The 21,344-nt window shown below is 47.0% G+C and overlaps 1 protein-coding gene across 1 annotated transcript in view; it reads left to right on the top strand.

Annotated features, from left to right (window-relative positions):
- Positions 1–21,344, top strand: part of LETM2 (leucine zipper and EF-hand containing transmembrane protein 2) — a 780,753-nt gene that overhangs the window by 611,841 nt on the left and 147,568 nt on the right. Inside the window, exon 8 of the mRNA XM_069617933.1 lies at positions 11,884–11,994. Within this exon, the coding sequence (XP_069474034.1) occupies positions 11,884–11,994 (111 nt within the window). The remainder of the gene's footprint in view (positions 1–11,883; positions 11,995–21,344) is intronic.

Below are 21,344 nucleotides of genomic sequence, written 5' to 3'. Positions count from 1 at the left end.
TCCGCTGCAACAACCGTACTCGGGTCTTCATTGGGCTGCACATCTTCGTAGGGTTCTTGGCTCCGACAATGGTCTGTCGAATGGCTGCAAAAGTCCTCCTTTTATCCTGGATTTGAACTAGAATCTCCAACTGGTCGACCAATGGTAAGGATCTGCACCATTCTTACTGGCACAGGCTGTCTAATCATGGACAGTCACTGGGCACACATTCTTCCCAGAAACAGACCCAGTGCTGCTTGGATGTGGACTGGGTCCAGAAAGACCCAGCCTCCACATCAGGACATAGACACAGACTGCTACTTTGCTTGGGAAAGCAGAGGCTTTGCCTGCTAAAGGGCTTTCCCTATATGGCAAATCTGGACCTGAGAAGAGTGGGAAGAAGGCAAGGCACAAAATGGCCAAAGGACAGTGAAAACCTTGTGGTTTTAGTGTGTATATGGTACACTTTATGGCATTATGCAGTACATTGCAAAGCGCACAAGTAAAAAGCCAAAATCATAGTAGAAAAATATCTGCTGCCAAAAGTCCATCCTGGACACATTGGGCCTCATTCTGAGTTTTGTGGCAATTTTGCGGAATTACCACAAAAATCGGTTACTGTTACCGCCACTTGGTCCCATGGGTCTACCATGAGATTAGAAGTGGTGGTACGACGGTGTTAGTCCCCATTTTTGGAGTCCATAGGACTCAATGGGGTTTTTGGCAGAATTAGCGCTAAATCCGCTGCAATCATTCTGCTGATTTTTGGTGGGAAAATTGAAGATTTAACTACAGCTGTTTGCTGGATGTAAATCTTCCACTTCTCCTCCAAACGTGAAATGTGGAAATATGGAATTCGCCGGTGCGCTTTAAATGGCGTTAATTCCGTTACCGCCCACAAATTGGCAGTAACGGACCTACTACCACATGTTATACCGCACTGCTAAACTCGTAATGAGACACATTGTAAAAGTTACAAAAGAAAAGTAATGATAATACAATGTATCCCAACGGCACTTCACTTTACGGTGATGGCTGCAGCTTTAAACATACAAATACTGCTTCTGCTCTCGACCAGGCACAGGGGCCTTGCTGGAGCTGAAGCCCTTCCTCCTATTTTGTTGCCTGCTGATCTGCGCACGTTCACAAGGACTGTTATTGACTCAAATGCTTTCTTTTTTGTAAGAGTGAATGTGTATATCTGTTTTCTAATACATGTGTGATCCTGTTTGCCTAGAAGCTTTACCTTGCTTAGTGTTTATTTTAAAGGCCTGATAAATCATTGTATATTTTTGTACTTACCTGTCTAATTGGAATTATTTGAGTGCTCTGTGTGTACTCATTGTAGATCTAGACCTCCCAGCCATCCTAAGTCTAAGCCTTACTGCTTTGGTACTTACCTTGATTGGGCTTGGCTAGTTCTCAGTGCCTCCCTTTTCACCATAATAGGTTGGCTTCCCAAAATCCACCTCCAGGTGCTAAGCGCTGGGATAAAGTCTGTGGCGCTTAGTGAAGATTCACCCAAATGATCCCATAGGTCTTGGTACACATAACACCTAGCTTTAAAGGTTTTAGGGCTGTAAAAGTTACATACTCTATATTAACCTATATAAGAGTATGGAAACATACCCTGGTACTACTCTTGCAATGTGCAAAGTTAATTATTTGAAAACATGTACGGAGAAGGGTTTACCTACCTCTGTTAACAAAAGTGACTTAGTGCAGAAACTGATCACCAAGGAGAAATACTTTCCTGTTGCTGGTGGTGTAGATGATGCTGGGGCAGGGCCTAGCAGTAGTAATGGTCATGTTCTTCTTAAAAACACAAGTAGCACTAGTGAATCTAAAGAGATGGCTTCTCAATCCAATATTGCCACTTCTGAAGCTGAAGTTATTTTTGATTTGAGAAAAGAGGACCAGAGGCTGAAAGAAATGGTGAACATATATATACAACATAGCAAAGACGGAATCAAAGAAGAGTGAGAAAGAGAAGGACAGGGCATTCCCTCTGGAGTTGGCCAGGCTGAATGGGCATTCAGGCTCATCCAGAGGGTTTGTCTGTCTGAAGGGTTCTGGGTCCTCCTCCAACCAAGATTTCCTAATGATCTGTTGAATAAAAAGAATCTCACTATTGATTGGTTAACTGTTTTTGAGTCGGCTTGTGATGTACAAGAGGTGAATGAGTCTGACAAGATTGCTTGCCTTCTGAGCAGACTTCCCCGAAATGGATGCAGTTCTATTACCGGGTTGTCAAAGTCTGAGAGAAAAGACATTGGAAAGTTAATGCAGGCTTTGCTCTTAAAGTTTGGGAAGACATTTGCCCAGTACTTGGAGAGGTTCAGAGACCACAAGCAAAAACACAACAACACTTGAGTCACCTATGTAAATGATTATCTGAAGAACTTGAGTGGCTGAGCTGAAGGCTGTCAAGTACCCACTTTTGAACACATGATCAAATTTTGTACGCATACGTTCCGTACCCTTTCCTCCATCTTTGTGGGCGTCCCCGAACATGGGGACGGTACCAGAAACTTTGGCAGCAAAAAATGTGAGCTAACTGTTTAAATTTAGTATAGCGTGCAGTGGTGCGGCTCTGTGCGTAGGAACGCCCCTGAGGCCCCGGCGCCTCACCTCTGTCCCCTTTTCTGCACAGACTGTGTCGGACCTGGCAGCTAGGCAGAGGCACTTTTTGGATGTTCTGCATGCTCCCCATTCTTTTTGTTAGTCTTTCGAATGAGTGCCCACGTGGCGCCAGACCACTCTAACATTGATACCTTGTTTGTTCACAAAAGACCTTTGTCTATTATCTTCTTTTCTTTACGCAAAATGTTGCGCCTGCCACCTTGAGTTTCACACAGTTCGGTGCACTATCAGCTTTTTCTGACTCACCGACTTTGTGGAACTCGTTGGCTTTTCTTCTGCTGGAGTCAAGGACGGTACCACAGCGACAAGCTCTTTTCCCCACCCTGCCTATTAATACAGGAGCGCCCTGTGTACTGTTGACATCTATCACACCAATCGCCAGCTACGTTTCCCTGCCTTATAGTTCTTTCCTCAAAGGCTTTGTGCGTGTGGCTTCAAAAGGGCAAGGGCAATTCCCTTCTTGGCCTTTCGGTTCCACTGCTTTTCTCCTCTGTTTGAACTGCGGTCCCGGAATAGCTGCTTCCTCGCGTGCTTGGCCTTGCTCAAAGTGTGCTATTGTGCTTTGTCTTTTATCCCTGTGGGGAAGACAAAGGGCAGTCAGGTGTGTGTAGTTATTGGCAATTGCGTGACTCTGCCTGTCCTTTGTATTGAGACATGTCAAGTAAATGGCTCTGGTTTTAGTCCGTTTTCGCTCATGTAGTGAGAAAGTGTTTCTGTCAGAAAGAGGGGTGGGAGGACAGAGTTTCTAAATATCCTGCTGGGAAGGATGGGGAAAAGGTGTTATAAGAAATTATATTCCTCGTCCTAGGGGGTTTGGTAACCTTGGAAGGGTGAGTTTTGTAGGGTTTGTGAGATGAGTAGGGGGGGATTGTGAGAACCATAGTGTTTTGTCAAAGCTGACTGGGAGTTTGGGAAATGATAATTTGAGGGACGGGGAGAAGAATGACTGGGAGTACTCGGATAGGCAACTGGAAAATAGGGATTCTGGGAGATGTCTTTTCCTACTGCAATGTGGTTTGGGTTTCTAATAGGTTTACCAGATGCGGAGGGGTTGTTGGATTATGATAAGGGGGATTCATTGGGAGGAAGGGAGGTTGATATAGAACAGCCTATAAAAGCCTTAGGGACTTTGTCATCCTCTTTCCCGGTGTAATACCACAACTCACCTGGGGCATTCCCCCGAACATAACCCCCGAACATAACCCGGAGTTCCCCTACCCAGGTGATCCTCGCTCGCTCGTCCACCCCCAGGGTTGCGATCTGAGAGCACCAGCCCTTCGCTGGCCACCTGAATAAGGGATTCTCGGAATCTACTTGGGAGAAGACCCTCAGGTTTGTCACACAACTGATGAGTTAGTGGACAAACTGGGTGCGGACTAGTCTTTCAGTACTTATGAGCTTAGTGCAGAAAATGCTTAAGAGAAGACGGCATTACAGGGTAATGTCCTCTGGCTTAACGGATGCACTTGCCACTTTCCAAAGGTTGGTTAACCATGTCCTGAATGGGTTAGAGGATATCTGCATGGCATATCTGGTTGATATTGCAGTTGTCAGCCCTACTTGGGAAGAGCATGTTAAATATCTTGGGATGGTGTTGTAGGCCCTTGAGCAGGCTCACTTGACCATAAAGGCAACCAACTGCCAGATTGGTTAAGGTTCAGTGACCTACTTTGGACATGAGGTTGTTAGGAGCAAGATTCAGCCTCTACCCAGTAAAGTACGAGCTGTACAAGACTGGGAAAGCCCAACAACCCAATTGTAATTGTTTATTTGTACAACGCTTATACACAAGTGAAGTGCTTCAAGGCGGGAAGGGTGCAAGGGAAAAACTGTAGTCATTCTTAGACCTTGAAATTTCCGAATGATCTACCAAAAAGTAACTAGCGTGCTAAACCTGACAGCATTTCACCTAGTGCAAGTGCATGAAGTGTAAGAGGCGCAGCCAGATAGGGAGGGGAGACAAAGGGGGGGCAAGCCAGAACTTAGCAGGCCTTGTAAATTCAGGTCATGCAAGTGTACAGACTCAGGTGCAAAGGGGGCGGGGCAAGTGTGCCCAGTCCAACAGGTCCCTGGGTTAAGTGCAGAGATATTACCCCTCTCATGGAACGAAAGATGACAGTGTAGTAGTGCTTGGCATAGTGCAGAGGCCCGGAGGCAAGTGCAAAGAATTGCGGGGGAGCATGGGACTTGTGAGGCTCTGAAGGTGAGCCATTCAGCAGAGTTAGCGGAGAGATGGAGGAGTTAGACTGGAGAGAAAGAGAGGGGAGGTTAGCAAGGGAGAGGGATAGGGAGTGAGAAAGAGGAAGAGAAAATGAAGGTCTTGAGGAGTTTCCAGAACTTAAGGAGTTCCGGCTCAAGACAGAGAGAGGCAGGGAGGATGTTCCAAAGGGAGGCACCTGCAGAGGATAAAGATCTACCCCCATATCTCTGCTTGAAAAAACTGCTCACAGGCAGAGTGTTGGAGGAGGCTGAGTGGAGGACTCTAGAAGGAGAGTATTTAGGTAGAGAGTGTTGTAGATAATGCGGTCCACGGCCCCAGAAAGCCTTGCGGACTATGCAGAGGGTTTTGAACTTGATCCTAGCAGCCACGGGGAGTCAGTGGAGGGATTTCAGCGCTGGAGAGATGTAGTCCCTGGGCTTGGGCCAAGGATAAGTCTTGCAGTTCTGTTCTGGATGAGTTGTAGTGGGCGGAGTGTAGAAGTAGAAAGATTACGAAAGGCTGTTGCAGTAATCCAGCCTAGAGATAGCCAGGGCTCTGGAGATGGTGAGCCTTTGGGGGAAGGTGAGAAAAGGTAGAGTAACTCTGAGGAGGTGCAACTGGTAGTGGGACTTTTTAGAGATGTTCGAGATGTGAGAAGAGAAGGAGAGAGTAGAGTCAAAAATGACCCCAAGGTTTTTTGCCTCACAGTAGGGGAGGGTACAGGGCCAAGGGAGGGCGGCCAGTGGAAAATTGGGAAAGCGGGGGCAGGGGCCCAATGAGGACAATCTCTGACTTACAGGCATTGAGGCAGAGATCGTTGGCAGCACACCAAGACTGATTTGTGGACAGACAGTCAGGAATGAGCGAGGAAGAGGCCGTGGGGTAGCCTGAAGGAGAGTGGTTCACTGTATTCAAGGCGGTTGTGGATAGGATGGTGAGAATATGGATAGAGGAGAGCTTTAAGTGTTGAGTAGGAGGAGAGGAAGCCACTGACATGAGTAATTTCCGTTTCCATTGAATGAGAGTTGCAGAATCCAGATTGGAGATGATCACAAAGATCATTAGTTTCAAGGCAGCTACTAATCCTGTTGAAAACCCCTTGGTTGTATCCTAAATGAATGCACAGGTGGTTAACTATGAAGGAATCATGTCATGAAAGAGGTGATGCATTGAACTCTAGGCATGTCGGAGGTATGTGTGTTCCAGAAGTGTCAGTTGATTCGTCGAGCTTGATGAATAGATGTCTGGTGGGTGCTGCTCTAATCCTGATTTTTATGATGAGACCTCATTTACTGCCATGTAACTATGAAGAATTTAGAGAGTAAACTACAGCTTGATTCCTAAATCTACTGGCTCAAGCCAGTCTCTCCTCGTGTAGCTTTTGGTTATAACTATTTCACAAGTTGGCAAAATGGCTGCGGGGAAGGCAACAGCATCATTTGCTAGTGTCCTCCGCACCCCCAACAAGAAAGAGTGAGCATACATACCTGGAGCACTAATTCTTCCCAGAAACAGTATCTGAGTCGCAATCTCGCCCAACAGCCTGGGAAGTGGAGCTATTGATGAAGAGGCGCCCTGTTTCAAGGAGGCCTGCCATTGCAAGACCAGCTGTTCTCTTGGGAGAAGTGAAGAGGAGTCAGCGATGGCAGTAATACACCAAGACTGCACAGCGCCTAGAAATGGAACTACAAAGCTTCCCTGCTGCTAATGTGCTGGACGACAGGGCCGAGGTAGTTTGCTAGTGGATCATGCTGTAAGGCGCTTCAAGCTTGCAGTGCTGCAAGTAGAGCTACGAGCCCCTTATATGCCCTTTGCTGCCCAATTGTAATTTGAAAAGAGTATGCAGCCTTCCCAGTCATCTCATGCTCCTGACTCAGACTATTGTGCTGTACCACGGGGTACAGACAGCAGAGGCAGTGACAAGGGGCAACAATGGCTTCTAAGCATATTTGTGGGAATGTGTTGTACCACAACTGTGAGCAGGGCCGGCCCTGAGGGCAGCAGCGCCCTGGGCGAACTGGCGCCCCACCCCCACCGCGCCCCTCTGGTTAACAGGGGGCAGGGCTAGGATGGGCAACTTTATTTTTATTTATTTTTTTAACCTCCTCTCTCTGGCGAGAAGGTTAAATAGGTGCTGTTAGCACCCAATTGTCATTGAATGAGCCCGCCATCGCGGGTTCATTCAATAACAATGAGGCGCCTGCCACGCCTTCTGCCACCACGCCAGCTCGGGGGAGCGCTTGAAAGAGTCCCCGGAGCTGGCGTGGTGGGGGGGGCTAATGGCGCCTTTTCTTGTGAAAAGTGTCCACGGCGGAGGGGTGCATTTAAATGCACCCAACGCCGCGGGCACCTTTTACAGTAAAAGGCTGCCTGCTGCGCCTTGTCCCACAACGCCAGCTCGGGGGAGCCCTTAAAAGACTCCTCCGAGCTGGCGTGGCAGGGGCAAAAGGCGCCTTCGGGGGCGTGGCGCCCCGGGCTGTCGCCCAGCTCGCCCCCCCCCCTAAGGCCGGCTCTGACTGGGAGTATAGCATTGCTATTTTCAGCACTACAATATCCTATTTGCCAATTTCCAGCATGGTATCAGTAGCAATAACACCAAATATATGTGGTTGGAATGACCATGCTCAGTCGCTGGGTCGGACGTTTCCATAGCATCATAGGTTTTCCCCACAATCTTAACTATGAACCACCTCTGAAGCATGTCACCAACAACAGAAATAGGTCGTGTGAAGTATCCTGCAAGGGGAGATTAGAGGACGTCCCCCAGAGACGCATGACCTCGCCCAGAGTGAAGTGCTGGTGCCTCCAAGCCTGAACTCCATGACAATAAATACACACAAGGCAGCAGTCGCTGTACCAGCAGCTCGCAGCGTTACAGAGCAATTATTCGCAGTGTTGCAGGGGCTTCTGATTTTCATAGGGGCTAGAGCCCTTTATGTAATCACTGCAACGTTTTTTTTCCACAAAAAACTAATGGTCCCACTGAATTACGGGACACTCCCACATGTGCCTCACACTTGGACGAATGTTCCTGAATTACAAAGCAATGTGAAATACAAAGTGAAATGTCAATGATAAAGTGACTTACTCTAAATATTGGTATAATGGCTCACAGTTGCATGGACACACTATTGTTGTTTAGACTGGTACATTAGACGGAACGGTTATCCTGTGCCAATGTTGTGATCTCTATCTGTAATGCAGTTATTTATGTTTGTAATGTTATCATGGTAAAAGAAATGAATCCGATTTTCTGTGCCTGTCTGAAGTGTTCTCTACAGAACCATTTTAATTGCATTCCATACATGTTTGAATCTTAGAACCTGCCTAAAGTAACTCCAAGCCTCTGTGCTATGTATGTTCCAGACACTGTTAAATTCCGGTTGTCCATTTCTGGTTTATAGCACATTCGAGAAGCTCTCATGGCTATAAATGGGTTGCATCCAGGATAGTGTACTTCTAATGGTGTGCATGGTATGTGTTTAAAGCTGCAGCTTCCGTTTAGTTAATACTAGGCACTACTTAGTGGCATGTTGGATCATTTTTAGTTCCTACATGAGATGCTCTCAGCCATGCTATTATTTTCCGATACGGTTAAGATGACAATCTCCAAAGGGCCACAGATTGGCTGAATGCAAAATAATTTTAGTCATCGTCCTGTTGGTCATCATCTAGCAGGGCACATGCAAGATAATTTGAAAGTGATGCAAAATCTTTAGACCTCTTCTTTTCAGGCACCAGCCAGCTTGATTCAAAGGAGATATTTTCAAAGTGTTGCAAAACAATTTCAAACATCTTCCTGTGGGCCACCATTTAGCGGACCCATGCAAGATAATTTGAAATTGATGCAAAATATGTAGAAATCCTCTTATGGACCATCACCCAGCTTGATCATAGGAGATTGCTTTAAAGTAATGTGAAATGGGTTTTGACATCCTGCTGTGGGTCACTGCCTAGCAGGACTCATGGAAGTTATTTTCAAAGAGATGTAACATTTTTTTCGGAGATCCTCTGTGCTACTGTCCTACTTGATGCATAGGAGATAGGTTCAAAGTGATGCAAAATAATTTTAGACACCCTCCAATGGGCTACGTCCTAGCTAGACTCATAGGGGATAAGTTCAAAGTGATACATAATAACGTTTACTCATCCTCCAGTAGTCCACCACTTACAGGTCTCACTAGAGATAGTTTCATAGCAATGCAAGTATTCACCCACCTGTTGGGGTCTCAAAGTGCTTTGAGGGAGCGGCCAGAGCCACACTGCCCCTAGAACATATGGACATAAGATGCCCTCTGTGCAAATAAACTGTGGCCATCGATGCCCCATTCCCCTACTTTTGCCTGTGACCACTTTAGGACCGTAGGAATTTGCCTGTTCAACACTGCTTTGTGTTATGTCACCCTTCTATGGTTCCACCTTGTTATGAGATGTGGAAAACAAATCTTTCTGCCATGTATGGAAGAAACAGTTTTATGCCCACTGCCTTCCACATTTAGTGCGTCTTCCACCGCTTCCACTGTACAGGCTGTTCTTCCTCGTATATGTGGTGTACAATTGGAAAGTGCGTGTTTCCCTCCCATAGTCCTTGTCTCCCATAGCATTGTATGCAACCTCCCGTGTGTAAGAAACTGAGGGGGATATGTTGTATCCCGAATTTATGTATGCATGAGTGACTGGGAATAAATGATGTCACAAAAGGATTGATGCATAGAGCGCAGAGCATGTCGGAGATAAGTGTGTTCTATGAGTGTTCGTTTGTCCTTTGAGCCTGATGAATAGATGCAGGGTCAGTGCTGGTCTCATCTTTATCTTGATGGTGAGACCGAAATAACTGCTAAGTCACTGAAGAATTCTGAGAATAAACTACAGCCTGATTTCTATGTCTACTGAAACCAACCTGGTCTCTCATGCGTGCAACTTTTGAATGTAATGCACACTTTCCAGGATTGTGGAATAGTGGGGCAGGAGAGACATTGGCCAGTAGTTAGTTGCCAGTTAGATTCTGCCAATGGCTTCTGAAGGATAGTTAACACTGTCGATATGTTAAGGCATGCATTACAGGTTCCAGTAGAGAGGGAGAAGTTGAGGAGGGATGGTAGATAGAACTAGCTTATTAGTGCAAGTTCATTTATGGTTGACCGGGCAAATGGGTCCATCAGAGTATGCAAGGAATTGCGAGCAGCAACGATCGGTGCTATTTTGGAAGGTGAAGTAGAGGGAAAGAGCAAAGGCTAGAGGCTGGTATTTGAGGTTGGGCGGGTCAGGGACGTGGGACTGGGATTGAAAGGAGGGTAGATAGTGTCATGATGTTTAGAGATTTCAATCAAAAGTAAAGGGGAAAATAGTTAGCATAGAGGGAGAAATTATATCTTTAGAAAGGATGAGTATAGAGGAGAGTTTGTGGGGTTGAAAGCTGTGAGTAGAGATGAAGTGATCTGAGTATTCAGACTTAGCAGAGTCTAAGGCAGGGGTCTGCAACCTGTGTCTCGGCAAATATGTTGGACTGCAATTCCCATGATCTCTCATCATTGGCTATTCTACCAAGGTCTGATGCAGGGGAGTATCCAGCATTGCAAGAGTGGTGGTGGTGGGGAGGGTGGGGGATGGCGGCTAGCCGCGATAAAGATCCTGCTACACCCTACACCCCCCCCACACCCCAGGTTCGGTGCACCACTGGTCTGATGGGAACTGTAGTCCAAAACAGCTAGCAAACCAAACGTTGCGTTCCCCTGGTCTAAGGTAAAAGCAAGTTCATGGGGGCCTTTTTGTAAGCTGTGAGGAGTGTAGGGGTACGAGATTTGAGATTTATGTACATTGGCAAACCACATGGTGGTTTTCAGCTGGGAAATCCTAGTTTGGGGCGAGGGTGGAGGATGAGACAGTGGGGGAGGGGCAGTGATGTTCAAAAGGAGAGCTCAGAGCTCGGTTGAAGTCAATGAACGCCTTCTCATTAGGAAGATGCCTCAGGAGGAGACAGAACTAAGATGGGTGATCTGAAGTCAGGCAGACAGAGGTAAAGGGAGTCAGGTCTAAACATGTATCTAGAGGCAGGAAGGAGGGACATTGTAGTGAATAAGTGATAGGTAACTCGTTATACACGAGCACAATTTGTGCATTCATATCGAGTCTCTGTAGGCATTTCATTCTTCCTCCTTTAACAAAGAACAAGAACCACTGATGAGACAGGCTCCTGTTGCTCTGAGAAAATTGATCTTATAATCAGATGACAAGGTTCTTACCGACAAGCCTCTCCTTTTGGCAAGCAGTTGGAAGTTCTTAATGTATTTTGTATCTTTTCTCGTCTCTCCCACCTCAAACCTCATTTAATGCTGTTTAAAGGTGTAAGGACTTCAGTATCATTTGTTGCAGCTATTTTCAATTTCAAGTATAGACACGATGTGACAATGTTATGTTCTTGAATGATGGTATACGATTTTGTTATTGAGGCATTGCCGGGGTCACGTGAAGTTTGCGGTGTTAGAGGAAGAAGTTTATATTTGTAATTTTATGCTGACAACTTCTAGCAGTAACCTTAAAATGACTTCAATCTGAAACTGTTTTTTTCTGCTTTCTTAACCGGGGATCTTGTCATCACATCCATTTTTTGTTGAAGTAGAAATGTGTCGGTGTCATGTGTGAAGGCCCCGTTAGTTCTGAGCTTCTAATCCCTTCATTTTAAAGCGGGGTATATGAAGTAAGTTCATAGGCAAGTTAATCAATATGAAATAAGCCATATAAAATGGCAAACCTAATGCAAGATGTAGAAGTAGTAATAATTGTTTGTAAAACGTGGGAGGACCACGCCACAGTGTCTTAACATCAGCAATTAGGCAGATGAGTATCCTGAATTTGGGCGATCAGCACAACTGAAGTACAAGGAAATGGGCCTCCCCATTGGAGAACCAACTCAGTGGGCATGGTGTCTCTATTTCCATATCAATATAGAAAAGTTAGCATCAGCGAGGAGGTAGGGAATGAATGATGCATAATGAAATACTGTATAAGGAGAGTCATTGTTAGCCCTCTCCCAATGCTGCCTTTTTCTCTTTATGTTACAGTGGTTGGACCTACATCTGAAAGAGAATGTTCCACCTTCATTACTGCTGCTTTCTCGTGCCTTGTACTTGACTGATGTGAAGCCAAAGCCTATTCAGATACCACCTATCGAGGTGAGTTGAAAAACAAATAACTATTTACAATGGCATTTAATTAGATGATGATTATTTGTATAAAGTGCTATTGTGGGCGTTGCTGTGCATTATTAAAGCATCACATCAGCACCTGGATTACTCCACGTGAATGTAGTTTCAAAGTAGCTTTATACTGATTCTTTAAAGCAGACGTTTGCAGATGCTGGAGGAGGGAGGGAGGGCAAGGTGTGCATTTGAATTTGATTGATTAATTAATCTTTTAAAGGTGTTGATTACCGGGGACAAGTCTCTACTAAGCGCGGGACCGGAATTCAAACTCATGTTGCTCTGTGTTGTTTTGCTTCCATGACAAAAACGCATTGGCCCTGAGCTATCCTCCCGCCCAATATTTGAAGGAAGAGGCTAGGAATTGTAAGTGCCTTCAGTTTCTTGTTCATAGTTTTGCACACATGGTTGTGTACAGTATTTAGTAGTTTTATCAACTAAATTGTGGGATTCTGTGGGAATGACGCACACATGGCCATAACCGAGTTTTGGGAAAAAGAAGTGATGATCGAGATCGGTTTGGCAGAATTGGTAGACATCACATTTTATGAATGCTGGCCTGATTAAGACAAGGAAGTGACATTGATGTGCAACCCCTTTCTACCATGGACTGTTAGATGCACAGGGCCTTTGCTTCCTGCCTCCAAAGTGATCAAGAATATGTATATTTCCGGCAATATAGTGTCAGACACATTCAACATAGTAGTTATGGTGGTTGAGTGGATTATTAGGTCGTTAGAGGTGGAGGGTTTAAGATGGAGGAGGGAGGCTGTCACATACTCCAACCTCACCAAAACAAACTGCTTCTTCATCATAGAAGCTTCGTTTGAATAATCACCCGGGGTACCATTGTAAAAACAGGAGCTCTATTTGCTTTGGCAGAGGTTGTCCTCGTTCGTATGATGTATACTCTGCTAACTCTAGTCCGTTTAAGCTCCTCGTCACCCAAGAAAAAGTAGAACATTGGAACCTTACGTCTTCAGAGTCTGTAGTAAAGACCTATTGTACAAATTACCTGGAAACAATTGAAGCCTGTTGGTTTTATTAGGTGTACAAGTTCCCAACAGTCCTATCCACTCGCCAGCCTCGAGTAATTGCTCTTTCAGAGTCTTCCTCCTTTGAGTCTCTATTCTGGAATCTTGTGCTCTGAAGTGGAGTCTTTGCATAGCTTCATGTGTGGAGCTGGTGTATTCAATGCAAACTAGGGGTATGGTAGCGTGGTGCTGGTTAGGTTACAACACACCTGACTTTCTTGGGGGGGGGGGCAAGGAATCTGTTTCTTTGTGTTTTCAATCAGTGTATTTAGTTGGTCTCGAAGTCAGACAAGCTCATTCCATAACCCTAGAACCTATGGTGCCAATGCTGGGTTGCTTGCCCTCATTGCCTTGCGATGAGCTTTTGTGTTGAAAATTGCAGCGAGCAATCCATCCGAAATTCCATACTCTGTTGTCGGAGGTGGTGTTCGAGGAAGGGCCTGCTCAAATAACCCTTAGTGGTTCACTGTATCTAGATAGTCCCTTGGACACCGACCGCGGCACCTTGACCCATCAAGATCTCCTACTTGGATTCTGTGTGTGTGTAGCCATGCAATGTTTTCAAATGTCTGCTCACTCCTACGCTGAGCAGCCTAATTTCTCCCACGAACTGCTTGTGGGGCGGAATCCCCTACTCTGCATAACCAAGAAGGGCACGATACATCCTTCGGCCGTCTTCCTCTCAAGACATGAAAGGGCAATTCACTGGTGGTGGGATGCTTGCAGGCCCTGTAGGCCATAAGCAAGTCTCTTATTTCCTAGTTAATGGGAAAACTGCTCCTACCCAGCAATTGTATAATATCTTTGACCATCCTGTTGAAGCGTTCAACCAGGCCCTTCGCTTAGGGGTGATAGAGTGATGTATGGTGTTGCACACCATTCCTGAGCAAGAATGCTTTCGTTTTCTCAGACACAGGTTTGGTCCTATTGTCCGATATTGGGGTGTAGGCATACCCTCTCTAGAGAATAACTCTTTGAGGAACTCCATTGTTTCCCATTTACTATCTCCCTAACAAATGTTTACCTTATGCCGATGTGCATAATATTGTATGACAACAATGCCAGATTTCATGACCAAAGACAATATGTGAAATAGGCCCACAAAACCAATCGCTATTTTCTCCCAAGGTTTGCCAGTAACTGGTATAAGAGACTAGTGTACGGAAAACCTTGTTCCTTTGCTGGTATCACGCTCACCTGTGGGTCTCTGTGGGAGCGATGGAGTTCTTCTGTTCCATCCCTGGTGTTTTCTCTGCCCCCAGTTGATTGGAAGGTTATTCTGCCAGAAAAAAGGAGGGATTAGGCAGGTTCTTGGACTACTATTACCACCCTTCTCTCCTACTCCCCATACTCCAGATATAGTCTCTCAACTAAGGGGTGGCTCACCTTCTTAATTAGTTTGGTGCACTCTCCATCCTGCTGAAGCAGGGGTGCATTTCTTCGGTTACTCAAGGAACCAGCTTTCCCCCATTTGGTCCTGGGTGCTGCCTTGTACTTGGATGGAGAGGTAGGCTGATAGGATTACTCCTGCAGGGTCAGTTCGAGTCCCAAGTGAAAACCTCTCACAGGTAAGTGCTGAGATGCCCGGTTAATCCACTGGCTTCCAGGTTTGTTCAGGTAAGTTGCAGAGTTGCAGATACAGGTAATGCAGATGACCAGTTTACTCCACTGGCTCTCTAAGCTGTTCAGGTAGGTTGCAACTGCGAGGTGAGAGTTCAAATGCGGATGGCCAGTTACTCCACTGGCCTTTGAAGCTGTTATGGTAAATTGCAAATGCAGGTAAGAGTTTGAATGCAGAAAATAAACGTGCAGTGAGTGGGGCGAAAGAGCCGATGAAATTACCTTTTCGTAAGCAGACTTCCGCTGTTAATTACCTTTCTTTTTATGTCCCCATATAGGTGTTCTGGGAGTAGTTATAGCGATGGAAACTGGCTCCCGCTCCGACCGCGTGGAATTGGAGGGGAGTAAATAGTCCTTTGTCGCATGGGAGGTGGAGAAGTCGGATGTGTGAACTTACTCCTCTTGTTCTTCTTTTCTCTAGGTGTTGCAGAGCTGGAGTGCAGAAGCGAGGAGCCGTGGAGAATAACAGGTAAGTGCGGCGGTACAAGATCCAAGTGGAGATGAGCTTGTGCACTCGGCAGCAGAGAGCACGCGAAGCATGGACTGGTCTCTGGGCGTGGCTTAGATAGGCAGTCACGCCCGGAGACTAGAGCGCGCTGCGAGCTTTGGATTGGCACACCGGAAGTCAGTAATAGGAAGCAGGATGTGACTAAAATATAATTATGATTATAATGGTCATTCAAGCATGATTATAATGGTCTGCAGAATGAATGGATGGCCCTTTGTTCTGACAGAGTTTTTCACATGCCAGGCTCCTACCCAAATGGCTCCTACCTGTCTTCTCCTCCATAAATCCACTCGTGTTATGAATGAGAGGGGCTTAAATGTGGGCCCGGGACTAGTACCCATGACAGCTGGCCATCCTGGCAATTCCTGACAAGGTAATATGCATCACAATCCACCCCAAGAAATTCTCCTTGGCATGATCTCTGGTTCCTGATAATAGCCTGACATTCTCAGCTCATCTCCAGGAAGAAGTATCTGTCACCTTTAGAGGGGAATGCCAGCAATGCATCACCTCCCCCTATGAAGGAACCTCACGGGCGTGCAGAGGTTGTACGGGGTTAAGTACTCATTTTGCAGAGTTTAGCTGTAGACCAGGTGTGAGCACGGTCAGATTGAGCGTGGCTGTAGCAGGAGGTTGGCATTGGGCCCTGTGGTTCAGCTTCCTAGTCATGTGCTACTAAATGGGTAGAAGGGATGGTTCTTCTGGTGGATGCTCGAAGCTGGCCTCCTTGTCGCCAAAATGTTGTACAGAATACCAGGAGACAGATGCATTTTGCAGTTTTATGAGGTACACAAATTCCCAGCAGTCCTGCCCCCTGGCCAGCCTCAAGCAACTGCTCTTCCAGAGTTTTCTCCCTTGGATGCTCTGTTCCAGAATCCTGTGATCTAAAGTGGAATATATGCTTAGCTTCATGTGTGGAGCTGGCGTATTGAATGCAGCCTATGGGTATGGTGCTGGTTAGGTTACAACAAGACCACTTTGCCATGCAGGGGTGAATACCCTGGAAGTTGTTCTTTTGTGTGCCTGTGGATCGGAACCGTTAGGATTAAGTGTGTTAGAAAGCACATGCAACTAGCAACCTGTCATTGTGGTTGCATAGTACATAATGGTTTTAGTGAGTTGTGAATGGCTCTTGTTTATTTATGACTAATTGGTGTTTTTTTTATAAAGGACAGACAAAACATCCAAAGCTGAAACTGAGCACTGTTCTACTTAAAAATGTGCACAGACCATATGCACATAAGGGTAAAATATTATGATTTACATAGTAGGAGTCAAGGAAGGCAGAAAGTCTCATAAAATTCTGCAGAATTTAACAATAAATCTAAGCACCAGCTCACTTTCAACAATATAATGTGATGTCATCTTTGATGTCCTGGTTGTTAGTCTTAGCAGTGCACTGTGGTGGCACGAGTTATGGTTGTTTAGCTTACCATAACTGGCGAATTTCAGGGGTTTTTCAGTTTTACTTGTATCCATAACATCCTTTTAACAAAGTTTTTTCACTGAATTTGATAGGTTTTTAGTCGCTGCCTCAAGGTGCGTATGGAGGGTACCCCTTTTCAATTCTGCCCCAAGTGCAATCGCAAATACCCTTGGCTCGACAGGCACGCCACGTGCAATCTCTGCTTGCTGAGGGACCACCCCGAAGCGTACTGCAGAGCGTGTAGAAGGTTTAAACCTAAGACACTTAAGAACCGTTGGATGAAGCGTTGGGCCTACAACGCCAGGCAAGCGGCCATGGCAGTGGAGGGCGCCTTCAGCGACGGCAGCAACGCCGTACTTTCGGACGGCGAGGGCATTACGGCGTCGAAAGGCTTGCCGAGCGCAAGTCCCCGACCTCGGAAGGTCGTCTGGCAGGGCGGCTATGGGGAAGACCCCCGGCGACACAAGCGCTTCACACACCACACACACTAAACACATAAAGTCCAACCGAGACTCGACGACGTCGAATTCTCGGAAAGAGGCACAAACAGAACGGTCCGATTGGGTGTCCTCTGGGCGTTCTCGATCGAGATCGCCGCATGACTCCAGGCAATCATCCACTCTTGCCAAGAGTGGCTCGCTCCCTAGGCTAACAGAAGTTCGATCGTCGGAGGACGAAGACGGCTTCCACCCCCAGGCCGCGCTCCAGGAGTCAGAGCCCGCAGACAAAATCAGCGAGGCCCCACGCTCGAAGGAAAGGGACCCTACCCGGAGCCAGGCGTCGAAAACCTCCGGAGCCACAAAAGGACAGGGAAAACATTTTTCCACTCACGGGGAGGGGGGAAAACAGCACAATAAGCAGCCTTTGCACTCTTCCACACCTGTAAAGCACACCACTCCCCCTAAACAGACAGACAAGACCGGGTCTGCTGATATGTCTAAAACCAGCAAATCTACTCAAGATAAATCCCAGAGACTTGCTGAGAGAGTCATTCCCAGTTCCAAAAAATGGTCCAGTGAAGACATAGATAGGGTCATGTCAAGGATGTCTTCTTTGGCTGATTTTTATGATAAAAATTCAGACCATTTACTTTTGTATGATCCACAAGGGGCGACACCCTCAGGCTCTAATGATCCTACCCCCCCGAGTAAGAAGTCCTGGTTTGAAACACCGATTAGGTCTACAGACCCCTTCGAGGTACAACCATACTCAAGACCATACTCACGGTATCAAGGAGAGGCTTCCTTTGGTGAGGAGCAAGAATTTGGCATGGTAGAAGAGTAAACCGGGATGGGATACTATGGGGATGATGTGGACCAAGAAGAGGAAGAGGAAGATCCTGAAACCTACCGAGTAGATTCCCCAGTAGAAAACGAAGCCCCGGTTACCGACTCCCCTGTCGTTAACCAATCCCTCCTAAACGAGGTTCTCGCACGTGCAGCAGAACATTTCCATATTGACACCCACAGTGTCCAGGAGGAGAGGGACTTTGCAGAGGAGTTAGTGGGAGAAAGGAGGCCTGTTGCCCAGACCATCCCGATCCTTAAGTCCATTCAGCGAAGAATAGACCCGTCCCTGGTGAACCCGAACCTCACCAGCGCAGTCAATCCCAGGGTTGAAAAACTTTTCAGGGCAGCCCAGTCTGACCCTCTCTATATAAGAGGACACTTGAAGCCAGACTCCCTAGTTGTCACTAACACTCGTAAGAGAGCTGGAACACCCTTGTCATCGTCCGAATCTCCTCCCGACAAGGAGAGCAAAAAACTATACGGTTTCGGCAGGAAGGTAGCCTCAACGTCCGCCTATCAAGCAAGGATTGCAAACTCCACCACCCTGTTGGCCAGCTACAACTGCCATCAGTGGGAAGAAGTCGCGGCACTCATAGCCTCTGCTCCTGAACCTTTAAAGGGCCAGTTAGCTCGGATTTCCGCAGAGGGTAGAGCCGTGTCTGGTTGCATTTTGAAAGCAACCTTCGATGCCGCGGACAACGCAGGCAGATTGATAGCAGAAGGCACTGTTATCAAGAGACATGCGTGGTTACGGGAGTCTGGTTTTAAGGCAGAAACCCAGGCATCATTGTTGGACAAACCGGTGGAAGCCGATCTGTTGTTTGGTAAGGCGGTCGAAGACGCACTGAAGAATGCCAAGGACGAATACGAGACACTCAAGTCCCTTGGCCAGTTAACCAATAAACCCCCTAACCAGAGAGGGAATAGTAATTTTCGTCGCCCACGCGGCCAAAATTCCCAGAGAGGATCTAACTATTCCCAGGGTCAGGGTACACAGTGGAACAACAGCCAACTGTCTACCCAGCGTTACGGCAGGGGTAATAGGAGAGGTCGTGATAAAGGCAGAGGCAGCCCCAGCAAAGGAGGCGGCACGCCTCCACCAAAGCAGTGACGCTCAGTTCAGGGTCCTTCTCACACAACCCCAGTAGGGGGACGCATTTCCAACTTCACCCAGGCTTGGGAAGGGATCACATCAGACAGATGGGTGCTGTCAACAGTATCCGCAGGGTACTGTATAGAACTTCTGCAGCGTCCCCGGAACCATCCTCCACGACAAAGAGTACACTCTTTAGAACATCAGAAGATTCTCCTCGAGGAGATCGCCATTCTGCTAGAAAAGGACGCGATAGAACTTGTCCCGGGACACCAGGTAAACAAGGGTATTTCTTCAACTTACTTCCTTGTGCCAAAGAAAGATTTGACAATGCGCCCAGTATTGGATTTACGGCCTGCCAACAAGTATGTCAAGCCCCAAAAGTTTCGTATGACTACGCTACAAGAGGTAATCCCCCTCCTAAAAAAGGGGGATTACATGGCAACCTTGGATATGAAAGATGCTTATTTTCATATTTCCATGTTCCCAGCGCACAGAAGGTACTTGCGCTTCAACCTGGACAGTCGACACTACCAATTCAAGGTACTGCCCTTCGGGATAGCTTCAGCACCAAGGTTATTCACCAAGGTACTGGCGGTGGCGGCTGCACACCTATGCAGGGAGGCAGTCCCGGTGTACCCTTATCTGGACGACTGGCTCATAATGGGGGAAACCCCAGTAATTTGCAGGACAAACATTCAAAGGACTATCGACCTCCTCCACGAGTTAGGCTTCTCAATCAATGAGAAAAAGTCAAGCCTGGTGCCAAGCACATCCAAACAGTTCCTAGGAGCAATCCTAGATATTCAAGAGGGGTTGACCTTTCCTTCAGAGGAAAGAATTCGGAATATACTACTGCAAATTCCGCATTATCAGTCCGGTCGCCAAATAACGGCACGCAAAGCAATGCGTTTACTGGGCATGATGGCATCATGTATTTACCTGGTCCCCCACGCGCACCTGTGCATGCGTCCCATGCAAGAATGGTTGGCGAAAGAGTGGTCTCAGGCAAGTGGTCAGTGGGACGATCTAGTGGTCGTTTCGCCAACACTGGTACAAAGCCTTCACTGGTGGACAAGAGAGAATCTTGCACAGGGGAAACCCTTTTACGATCCCGAAGTACAGGCAGTAGTCACTACCGATGCATGTCTGACGGGGTGGGGAGCTCACCATCTCCACCACACAGCTCAGGATCTCTGGTCTCCCTCAGTGGCCAAGAACCACATCAACCTGCTAGAGCTTCTGGCAGTATTCAGGGCGCTTCAAGCATTCGAGCCCCACCTACTAAACCTGTCAGTGCAAATCCGGACGGACAGCACAACAGCCATGTTCTACCTGAACAAGCAAGGAGGGACTTGTTCGCCAAATCTGTCCAAACTTGCCCAGAAAATCTGGATATGGGCACTCAGACGGAACATCTTCCTGTCATCACAACATGTTCTAGGGGAGCTCAATTCCCTAGCGGATGCTCTGAGCAGAGACTCCCTCCCAGAGGAACACAAATGGGTTCTACACAGAGAGGTCGTAGAAGATATCTTCTCTCAGTGGGGTTTCCCCACTATAGACTTATTCGCCACAAGCGAAAACGGACAATGCCCAGGATTTGCATCCAGGTTCCCCCAACCAGACTCCCAGGAGGAACGCCCTGTGGATGAACTGGTCAGGGATGTTTGCGTACGCTTTTCCACCAACTCCTCTCATCAGGAAAGTGGTGAACAAGATGAACAGAGAATCGATGACGCTCGTCCTAGTTGCTCCCATGTGGGCAAGACAACCGTGGTTCCCACACCTACGCAGGATGGCGGTGTGCAAGCCCATCAAACTTCCAGCCTGGTACAACCTACTGTCCCAGCACCAAGGTCAAACAGTGCACCAGCAACCCAACTCAATGAACCTGGCAGCATGGCTCCTGAGGTCATAGAGTTTGGACATCTCAATTTACCACGGAGGTGTATGGACATCCTAAAAGAATCTAGGAAACCAAACACAAGGCACTGTTACTTTGACAAGTAGAAGAGGTTCGTTATCTGGTGCCAGAGTAGACAAATCAACCCTGTTGATTGCACTCCTTCCACTATTGCTACATACATGCTCCACCTTCTGGATGCAGGATTGGTTTTTAACTCACTGAAAGTACACCTGGCAGCCCTGTCGGCATACACCACTTCCCATAGCAAGGTCTTGTGGAGGAAAGTACCAGTAGTTAAAGCCTTCATGGAAGGAGTAAAGAGACTTAACCCTCCTATTTCAAACCCACCACCAGGGTGGGACCTTAATGTGGTGCTAGCCAAGCTCATGGGACCCCCTTTCGAGCCCATGCATAAAAGCAGTCTCAAACACCTGACTTATAAGA

The sequence above is a fragment of the Ambystoma mexicanum genome, chromosome 10 (assembly GCF_040938575.1).
Source record: "Ambystoma mexicanum isolate Mex_15411 chromosome 10, UKY_AmexF1_1, whole genome shotgun sequence".
Lineage (NCBI taxonomy): Eukaryota > Metazoa > Chordata > Amphibia > Caudata > Ambystomatidae > Ambystoma > Ambystoma mexicanum.
This window is presented reverse-complemented; position numbering and strand designations above follow the sequence as displayed.